The sequence below is a fragment of the Tachysurus fulvidraco genome, chromosome 12 (assembly GCF_022655615.1).
Source record: "Tachysurus fulvidraco isolate hzauxx_2018 chromosome 12, HZAU_PFXX_2.0, whole genome shotgun sequence".
In the NCBI taxonomy this organism is placed as follows: Eukaryota; Metazoa; Chordata; class Actinopteri; order Siluriformes; family Bagridae; genus Tachysurus; species Tachysurus fulvidraco.
The window spans coordinates 325,252-335,251 of record NC_062529.1 but is presented as its reverse complement, the minus strand read 5'-3'; the positions used below and the strand labels follow the sequence as shown (position 1 = coordinate 335,251).

At 40.9% G+C, this 10,000-nt stretch overlaps 4 protein-coding genes and 1 long non-coding RNA gene across 9 annotated transcripts in view; 2 read left to right on the top strand and 3 right to left on the bottom strand.

Annotated features, from left to right (window-relative positions):
- The window catches only part of brms1la (BRMS1 like transcriptional repressor a), a 5,505-nt gene extending 4,581 nt beyond the window's left edge, over positions 1 to 924 (top strand). The window contains exons 9-11 of one of the 2 annotated variants that reach the window (XM_027134758.2): positions 1 to 39; positions 209 to 338; positions 535 to 924. The exon at positions 1 to 39 is cut by the window's left edge and continues 1 nt beyond it. In XM_027134758.2, the coding sequence (XP_026990559.1) occupies positions 1 to 39; positions 209 to 338; positions 535 to 652 (287 nt within the window). In that variant the 3' untranslated portion in view covers positions 653 to 924. The remainder of the gene's footprint in view (positions 40 to 208; positions 339 to 534) is intronic. The other variant, XM_027134759.2, reaches the window with a different exon arrangement.
- lrrc57 (leucine rich repeat containing 57) lies at positions 155 to 5,951 on the bottom strand. Of its 4 annotated transcripts, none has more exons than XR_007144569.1 (7): positions 5,811 to 5,951; positions 5,256 to 5,359; positions 4,801 to 4,936; positions 4,444 to 4,712; positions 3,810 to 3,995; positions 2,041 to 2,327; positions 155 to 496 (listed from the first exon to the last, which is right to left on the bottom strand). XR_007144569.1 is itself a non-coding variant. In XM_047821759.1 (7 exons), exons 2-6 carry the CDS (start codon positions 5,337 to 5,339, stop codon positions 2,286 to 2,288), a joined length of 717 nt encoding a protein of 238 aa, XP_047677715.1. In that variant the 5' UTR covers positions 5,340 to 5,359; positions 5,811 to 5,951; the 3' UTR covers positions 1,711 to 1,837; positions 2,262 to 2,285. The 4 variants fall into 4 exon arrangements, 3 of the variants coding, with proteins under 3 accessions (XP_047677715.1, XP_026990562.2, XP_026990561.2); XM_047821759.1 differs by lacking the exon at positions 155 to 496 and adding an exon at positions 1,711 to 1,837 and having other exon boundaries at positions 2,262 to 2,327; XM_027134761.2 differs by lacking the exon at positions 155 to 496 and having other exon boundaries at positions 1,711 to 2,327.
- stmn4l (stathmin-like 4, like) overlaps positions 1,437 to 10,000 on the bottom strand; it is a 21,318-nt gene continuing 12,754 nt past the window's right edge. The window contains exon 8 of the transcript XR_007144570.1: positions 1,437 to 1,648. The gene's annotated coding sequence lies outside the window, so the exon portion shown is untranslated. The remainder of the gene's footprint in view (positions 1,649 to 10,000) is intronic.
- LOC113635385 lies at positions 5,936 to 7,708 on the top strand. Its single transcript, XR_003438812.2, has 3 exons — positions 5,936 to 6,434; positions 6,947 to 7,097; positions 7,182 to 7,708. It is a non-coding gene; the product is annotated as an uncharacterized LOC113635385 (long non-coding RNA).
- On the bottom strand, positions 6,979 to 9,133 carry il17a/f2 (interleukin 17a/f2). The gene is made up of 3 exons (XM_027134751.2): positions 8,381 to 9,133; positions 7,664 to 7,836; positions 6,979 to 7,207 (listed from the first exon to the last, which is right to left on the bottom strand). Exons 1-3 carry the CDS (start codon positions 8,396 to 8,398, stop codon positions 6,979 to 6,981), a joined length of 420 nt encoding a protein of 139 aa, XP_026990552.2. The 5' UTR covers positions 8,399 to 9,133.

The following is a 10,000-nucleotide window of genomic DNA, read 5'->3' as shown; positions in this document are numbered from 1 at the left end:
CCATGGCCACTTTAGGACCTCACCGGGTCAAACCTGATGGTAAAGTCTTTGTTCCTCATCTTTATTTCATTATTGTTTCAGTTTTTTGATCGGATCATTTATTATTACTGCCTAAGTCTCAGAAAAACAAGAGTTCATGAGAGATGAGATAAAGTTTGGTTAGAGGTTTAGTTTATTAGTTAGAGCTTTACATTCCGTCTGTTTACAGTTTGTTCGTCTAAAAGCGAGAAGCAGCAGAACAGCGTGCGCTCAGAAGACGGACGACTGCTGTACAACGGAGAATGGTTCAGTCGAGGACAAAACATCTGTATAGACAAGAAGGACGAGTTTCCCACCAGGTGTGTGACTGATTTACTGACTGTGTGTGTTCTATTAACACTAACACACACACACACACACACACACGTCCAGTCTCTGTGTATTTAATGGGATGAATCAGTGATGTCACTGTAATCTCTCTCTCTCTCTCTCTCCCTTGCTCTGTGTGTGTGTGTGTCTCTCTCTCTCTGTGTGTCCCCCCCCTCCCCCTCACAGTGCTGTAATTACGACTATAAATCATGATGAAGTTTGGTTTAAGCGATCAGATGGCAGCAAGTCGAAGCTTTACATCTCACAGCTTCAGAAGGGCAAATACACCATCAAACACACCTGAGAGCCCGGAGAAGCACGCCACATGTTTAACAACACTGTTATACAGCGTGTGTGTGTGTGTGTGTGTGTGTGTGTGTGTGGCTCCTTGTTTTCATTATTACAGATGTTATTTTTCATATTTTTCTGTAAAACTTTTCATGTAAGTTTTCTACGTTTTCTGTAAATACACTCCGCTCTGACTGCAGCCTGATGGATCAGTGTTACTCTTAACTGTGTGTGAATAATGTTTACATCTGTTATAGCCATGTGCCATGATTAAATTTTCATATCTCGGTGGTGTGTGTGTGTGTGTGTGGAGTCTGTGGTCCAGCAGATTTGTCTAATAAACAGCAGATCATAAAGAATCAACACGTTTACAATCATCAGTGACCGAACAAACTGAAGGTCAGATCTGTGAAGTAAGACACCGATGATGAGACGCGAGCCCCCGACGTGACGCGAGACCCCGACGTGACGCGAGCCCCCGACGTGACGCGAGACCCCGACGTGACGTTAGTCCGTGACGCGAGCCCCCGACGTGACGCGAGACCCCGACGTGACGCGAGACCCCGACGTGACGTGAGCCCCCGACATGACGCGAGACCCCGACGTGACGCGAGCCTGTGATGTGAGCCCCCGACGTGAGCCCCCGACGTGACACAGCGCTGATCAAACTCTTAACTTTAATTCACTGCAATATTAAAGCAGCATTTTGGCTGTTTAATTATTTATTAATGACCCCTTTGGTCATCAGTGTTAAAGACTTTAGTGCTGATGTTTAACAACCTGCTCAGAAACACAAAGGGTTCATGTTGTGTTTTACTGCTTGTACTTGTGCACATAAACATCTGCTTCAACACGAGGGATGTTTTAAAGAAAAAGCCAAAAATCAACCTGGAATTAAAAACCTGAAGGGTTTTAAATCATTTATGGATGTAAAGGTTCAGGAAAGCAAATGACAGGAAATGACAAATAGAAGTGAAATCTCACACACACACACACACACACACACACACACCTCTCTTAGACACACCTCCCTCTCACACACACTCACTCTGACCACTAACTCTATAAACTGAGTATCATTACATCTGTATTTATTATATTTATATAATATCTGTCACACGTGAGCACGTTACTGTTCAGACTGCACCTTCATTTTCATGACATGTTCATGCTCTCGCTCACAGGATTACAGGACATTCCTCTTCATGACGTACAAAAAGACAGACAGACAGACAGACAGACAGACAGAGAGAGAATATGGAAATCATACATGTAAGAATCTGAGGATCAGTGAAGTGACTAATATTAATGTACACATACATTAAAATTAATATTCATAATTCTGTAAATTATAAATGAAAGTAAGTGAATGAGCATTATGTAAGTTTGTAAAGCCTCGTGCACGTGTGTGTGTGTGTGATGTAGTGTATTAGCTGATTTTAACCCACTCTCTTTACACTGTGTGTTTTATTCCTAACGGAATCTTGTGATTAAATACTGAGGTGTGATGAAACCCATCACACATTTATTTCTCATTCTGCTGGGACGTTTTCCCTGCAGCTGGAGCGCAGCTCTGTAGTCAACAATGACACATTTCTCCTCCTTTCTCTCGTGTTCTTCATTACCGTTTTGTTTTGGGTTTTTGTCCCTCATGCAAATTTCTTCTTCGTCGCTGTGAAACGCTCCATGTACTGTGGGAAAAAAAAAAAATCAGTGATTAATGAACACATTTCCTGGTGAAACCATGATGTGTGTAGTTCAGGACAGTCGGAATCTTTACACTATTCTGCTTAACCTGAATATCTGCAGCTTTAACTGCAGTAAAATGTTAATGTAAACAGTGTATACAGTGAGGAGCTCGTTATTAACATCACAGATGAGAAGGTTGTGTAAATTTCTAATGTTTATTACACGTTTTATTCAGTGTAATGTATTTTACTTCTGCACCACTGCACTGTGGCCACAAGGTGGCAGCAGAATCACAGCGCAGTTGGGTTTTATTCTCTGCCTGTAAATCATTAAACCGAACAGTTTTTAGATAAAAGATGGGAAATTAGCTCTTGTTTATGAGACAGAAATATTTAGTAAATATTAACAAATATACTTCATTCTGTTAATATAATTGTATCTTTTTTTAATAACTGTCTAACCTTTAAATCACACGTTATATTAATTGATGTGTGTAGATTAATTCAGCAGAGAGAGCAAATTTAATCTACTTTTCCCATAATGCTTAGCTCTGTGTGTGTGTGTGTGTGTGTGTGTGTGTGTGTGTGTGTGTGTGTGCGCGTGTGTCCTCTCACAGAATGTAAAAAGCTCTGAACTCGTGCATGTGTGTGTCATACAGTGATGTCTGTAATGAAGCAGATGGTAGATTTAAACAGAAAAAGTCTGACTTTAATCAGATGTTATGACTCCAGTCTTCCTCACTGAACAGTCTTCCTCACTGAACAGTCTTCCTCACTGAACAGTCTTCCTCACTGAACAGTCTTCCTCACTGAACAGTCTTCCTCACTGTGTTCATCTTTATCCTCTTTGTTTTTTAATTTTAATGGAAAAATTCAGTCTAATTTTAGCGGTGTTTAAAATTGAAACCCGGATCATCTCTGTTTTGTCTTCAAACCTTCAGTGTTTACTGACAGAACAGAGTGAGGATCAAAGAACTAGGAACCATGTGGTGTGTTAAATGATCACATCAACTGCTGCTTCGTCATGGAAAAACTTCACACGGTGATGAAGCAGCTCTGTAATTTCAGCCTCCGTTCTTCACTTTAGTTTTTAATTAGTTTTAAATATTTGATTTATTTTTACTTTATTTTATAAGACTAAACAATATTCTAGAAACTAATGATAGAAATATTGTTCATCCCCACAAGATGCTTTCATTTACTGTAATCTTTAATCTTTACTTCCTGTTTTACAGAAATCAGAGATAAAGAGCAAAATATCATCATGCTGATCCTGCAGAGTAACACACACGGTCATGTCATGATACTTGGGCGAGGGGGCGAGCGAGTGAGTGGGGGGCAAGCGAGCGAGTGAATGAGAGAGCGAGTGGGTGAACAGGCGAGTGAGCAGGCGAGTGAGAGAGCGAGTGGGTGAGCAGGCGAGTGAGCAGGCGAGTGAGAGAGCGAGTGGGTGAGCAGGCGAGTGAGTGAGAGAGCGAGAGTTACCTGGTCATATCCATCGAGGTCACGCAGCTTCTTCACCTCGAACAGGTTTCCCTCGACGGAGAGCAGAGCCACATTGGAGTGTGTGAGGATGGAGGAGGGGATGGAGGAAAGTTCCAGACAGTTCTCCTCCAACCTGAGCACCTTCAGTCTCGGACAGCGAGAAACCTCCGGAGACAGAGCGGAGATCTGAAACACACCGGCGTCAGTCGGTCACTACAGAGCCACAGACAGATTACAGCACTAAAGCAGACGGCTAGCTGACGAGTTACAGGTCACAGGTCAGGGAATTGGTTTGGTGTCCTGGTGCAAAGAAACATACAAAACCTATAAAACTACAAGGACACACAACAAATCAAAGAGAATAAAAAAGAACGATTAACAGTGTTATAGTGCAGAATGTGCCAAAGGTGAAGTAGAGCAGTCTGAGGTGTGTGTGTGTGTGTGTGTGTGTGTGTGTGTGTATTAATATAACACACAGACACAGCACAGTGCGGTTATACATTAATGTCCAAGGATAAGAGACCTGGTGGGTCCTGCAGACTGATGATGATGATGATGATGATGATGATGATTAATATTAGTACATGTGAAGGTTCTGTCTGTGTGAGGTCACTGATGAAGTGAGCACACAGACCTGGTTCTGGTTGAGGTTGATCTCGATGGCCTGCAGCTCCGACACCTCAGCAGGAACGGCCTGGATGCGGTTTCTGGACAGGTCGAGGACGTCGAGATGACGCAGGGATCCGAGGCTGCCGGGAAATTCTCTGAACTGATTGGCTGAGAGACTGAGTGTGCGCAGAGCTTTGAGCTGAGAGAACGAGGCGGGGAGCTGAGACAGCTGATTACCGTTCAACACTAATGTCTCCAACTTCCTCAGTTTCCCCATCTCATCAGGGAGACAGGCTGTACACACACACACACACACACACACACACACACTTAATGTTGATTCATTAGCATTATTAACACATAACAGATGAGAGGTTCTCACTCAGGCGGTTGTTGCTGATGGTCAGACTCTTTAGCTGCTGGAAGTTTCCTATAAACACGGGCAGCGAGTCGATCCTGTTGTTGGACAAGTCGACAGTGCGCAGATTCCCAGTGAGCTTCTGTAAGTCCTCAGGAAACTGCACATCATCACACACCAAACAGTCACCATAAACATAGTGTCCTCAGTGCAGAAAACACACTAACAGAGAATCACTGAACAATTTCATTCTACAAACATCTAAAAAGACTTGTGAACTGATTAAATACGTAAATTTACACATTTAAATATTTAAACTAAATTTTGTTTGCATGAATAAATGTAGATTCTTAAAAGAAAATTAGCAATAAGTTGGAGGTGATTATTGTGATGTTAAGAGTTTGCCTTAAATATGTAGTGTGTAATAATCTGAGTAAGTAAGTTTGTTTGTTTGTTTGTTTGTTTGTTTGTTTGTTTACCTCCTGCAGGTTTTTGCCCGTTAACTGAAACACTCCAGTTTTTTGTGAGGTCTCCAGATGAGCTTTGAGAGCACTGTTCCCCATTTACACTGTCTTTCTTTATTCTACAGATATAAACACACACACACACACACACACACACACACACACACACACACACACACACACACAGACACACACAATATTAGAGACTATTTTCATGGGCTGTGTCCCATATGAATATTAATTATGTACGTGCACTACATAGTAAGTATAATAATGGAGTCTGGACCCTTTCTAGTGCCCTAAGTGTTGATCACAGCACCATTAGAGACACTAACTAACACTAATCTCCACTGAGTCTCTACACATCACTTATCATTAAACATCATCACCTCAATAACAAATCACTTCCTAAAATAATCTAATCTAGAAGAAAGTGAAGCCAAAAACGTATCGAGTTCTAATATAAACAGTACTTACCTTGCTAGCTAGTTAGCCAGCTAAACTCTAACAGTAGCTAAAAGCTAATAACAAACTGTGTGAACAAATTCACTAAACACTAAATTCACTTACAAGCAGAACTGACAATGTGTCAGAATTCAGGGAAAGATTCGGAATAACAGCGCTAGTGTGCGGAAGGTTTGTACGAAGCTAACTAGTTAACACAGACCTGAACTGTGTGGCTTATTTTATTTTTTACCCATATTCTGTCAAATCCCGCCTGCTTTGCTCGGATTGGCTATGAGCGCTTCTGAGACTTCACGGATTGGACGGTTCAGGAAGATTATTTAACAGCTGACGTTGAATAAGGCGGAAGTTGACACAATATGGGTAGGAAAAAAAACTCGCCCGTGAGCAACGCCTCCAACTGAGACTTAAGCTATGTGTTTCAGCGCTAATCCAGCAGGTGGCGCTGCACAACAGTGAGGTGTGTTAGAGAGCGGAAAATGTTTTTATAAATGCGATTTTTGAAAGAATTTATTCAAAATTAAGAGAGAGAGAGGGAGAGAGAGAGAGAGAGAGAGAGAGAGAGAGAGAGAGATAAACACACACATTGTATTGTATTTTCCCTGTTTGCCAGGAGATGGTGAGATGTTCTAGGCTTATACACACACTTACAGCTTACATCATCATTCATCTGTGTAACTAATAAAAGCAGGACATTGGGGCTGGAAGTCTGGATCAGGACTCTAACAGGTCTGGAGCTGGAAGTCTGTGTGATCCAGTTGTAATAAATATGTATATTGGGTGTGTAGTGTGTTTCTTACACACTGTCTAAATCCTCAATAACACTGATTAGTTGTGTTAGTTGTGTTAGTTGTGTTGTTACAGATACACAGCAGTTTTTAACCTCCGGATTTCAGACCAACACACACGTGAATAATCAATAGTTTTATTTTCACAATTTCTCACAATTATCACAAGTAGATTTGCTAATAAACCTTTATTTCTCATCTTCTCTAAAATCGTCTAACATCATCTTACAATCAACATAGTGTGCGTAGATTTTATTGTATATCAGTAAATATACACAACAACATACAGTGTAGATGTGACACATCTGTGTATAACATCAGTCAATTTAATAACAAACAGTTCCAAACAAAGTAATCACAACGTTGTCACAACTAATTAATGTCATACGTCTTAATTGAACAACGTCTCATTTTTTAAATGAATCTCATCTTATTTATTCGTGTGTGTTAAAGTGTTAAAGTCGCTCGGTTGATGTGAACTCACGTCACGGTGACGATCTTTCCCACACACACGTGCAGCCCACGGTGACCCTGTGGAAATGTACAGTGAAGCACTTCCTGTTCTTTGGGTCCTGTTTGAGCACCAGCATGTAGCTGTATATAGGTACAGAGTTCAGCTCCTTTTGCTGCTGGATGTTTGGGTATGTGCAGTGATGATGCTCACAATCTGCCTCAAATATCACGCTAGGGATCCTGTGGGTGCTGACGTGAGGTCTGTGGAGCAGAAACAACACAACGTCAGGACAAAACCTGCTCTGGATCAGGACGTTCACACAGCGGCTCGACTTGAGTCCTGGCCTCTGATTGGTCCTCAGGTGGTGATGAATTCTCTCTAACAGCAGCTCTGACTGTAGAGCAGGTTTATATTAATGTACTCACTCTCATACACTATCGTTTCTATGGTAACAGCTCATACTACTTGCCTCGTTACCTCAACTTGATAAGTTTAATCTGCTATTTAAAATAATCACTGATGTGCTGAAGCTTTCATGTGTGTCATGTATGGAAGGAGTCTCCAGTGTCAGTGCTCTGTACCAGTCAGGTGAAGCTCCACCACCATGACAGCACCAGGGTATAAACTGTAGCTAGGAGAAGTTGGAGTGTTAACAGTCTTCATGTTAGCATTAGCATTAGTGTTAGCTTAATGTTAGTATCCAGGAAGTTACTTACATCCACTTCCAGGCAGACAGAGAGCGGTTGTTGATGTTGCCGTTTCCTTCCATCGCCTCTGACTCTGACGTGTGGAAGTGTTTCGGGATGATCAGACCGATGTCACAGACCGTCGTCTGTTTGTTAGCGGCGTGGGTGAGACTCAACATCAGAAGTCCACAGCACAACACAAACTGAGAGAAAAAACACCGGGACTGAGACACTTAACACGATCTTTTGTCCAGTTTACGTCACATGTGTGTCTATTTTACCAAGAAACCTTGCTAACGTTTATGTTTATATTAAAATTAATATCTGATTACATATAAAACTCATAGTGTTGTGTATTAAATGTACAAATGTACAAATGTATGTGTACAATGTAAAAAGGGCAGAGCAATTCTTCACTAACTTGTAATAACGGTTAATAACAGATTTATAGAGTTGATTACTTAGAGCTAATTTCATCTTATCACATTCATTCGTTCAGTGAAACGTAATTTGCATATGCAAATCAGTAGCTATTGTGTCACAACCAGCTTCGGCGCTCGTTATGTTAGCAGGTTTATCCCATTTTATCTACTGTGTGCGTTTTCGCTTCGATCCTATTTAATTTTTAGCTGTAAATTGTTTTTGTTTCCTTCAAATCATCTGTAGATCTTCCTGATCCTGAAGATAGCGTGACATATAAACACCTGATTCTCATTATTAAAGGATCTCTAGTGTTCGCGTACTCACCGTTCGCTTTAAGCTCATCGTTTCTGCTTCTCAGTCGACTTTCTAAAATCTCGAAGCTTCTCAATTTTCTCTGCTCTATTTATAGCTTAGAGCAATGAGGACATACAGTTGATGTATCTGATAAAGTGCCCTAACGTTGACCTGGATTATGTTATCAGATCATTTGATAGGAAAGGAGGAGTTTATACTGTAACAAGACAAATCAACCTGATTTTTCCACTTCTCAGAAAAGAGTAGTGTAAAAAAAAAACCTGATGCTGACACACAACTCACGAAACCGGACCTGAAAGGTGTGTGAGCTCTGAAAGATCTGAGGAGATTGAACACGTGCATCGTTTAGTGAGTTCCAGCAAAACCCTGGTGTGTTCTTCTCTTCACTCTGGTTCTTGATGCAGATGCGAACACAGCACTGACACACAACCGCAGTTAAACCGAGTGACACAAGGACGTGTCTTCTGGACACTTGGACGGAAAAACGAGATCATAAACGCTGAACACACAGAATAATCTAAACAATTATTTATTTCATTATCAAACCAAGCTCCCTGTTCTCTGTGCTCAGGTGAGTTTGATTTCTACGCACAACAGGTTAATTTAATGAATTAAGAGATTTATCAGGATGCTTTGTGCTCTACTCACACCTCAGAGCTTAAAACAGTGTGAATCAAATAGCAAACGAAGCACATGAATCAATTCAGGCTGCACAAATGGACTTATAGGTGTGAAAAGATTGAGGCCCAGAAAGGAAGTGAAGCTGTGAGTCACAGCCAGCAAGAAGGAAGCACAGTTAGACAATCAACAGCATCTGACCAATCAGAATGCAGAGCTCATCAGCACCGTGGTGTAAGGCGGGGTTCTGGGGGAAGGGGGTCTGTCAGGAGGATGGATTCTTGAACCTCCTGCAGTTCAGGAAGAATCCCTCTAAATTTTCCCAAACCCCCAGATGAGCTCGTGGTGTAAACAATAGAAATATAACAGAGAAAGTAGAATAAAAATAGGACATTTCTAAAAAAAAAAAAAGAGAGAGAGAGAGAGACTTTTAGATGGTCTTACATACATTATAGTATAATTATATACTTAATTTACTGTGAATTAGATATAAATTAAATAGCCTATCTGTGTTATCTCTTTAACTAAATTTTCAAAAATGCCAAAAATGAAAATCTAAAAAAAAAAAAAAAAGCAGTGCTGTGATTTTTTTCTCTAAACCCAGAGACACTTTTATTACATTGGTGTTGTCCTTATAAGTGCATGTGAAAGGATGTGGATTGATTTGTGGATGATTAGGAGCGTGGCATCCGATCTGTCCGTCTGTGTGTGAGATTCTTACTGTATTCCGATTCAGACTGCTGATAGTGATTGTGATTATTCAGTAAAACTCGCAGACGTGACTTTACTGGCCTATTTTCTCAGCCCACACAAACGACGCTTTCCTTCATTGCACGCTCTGCAGAATCAGATGCAACTCTGATGACAGTCTTTACAGAGTTTTTACTAAACTGAACCCCACCTTAATCTGTAGGTTTTAATGATGTATATGTTTTTACTTCTTTTATTCTTTAACACACAGCGGCGTTTGATGTTGTGAGGTTTTTTTCAGAACTAAATAAAACTCCCTTG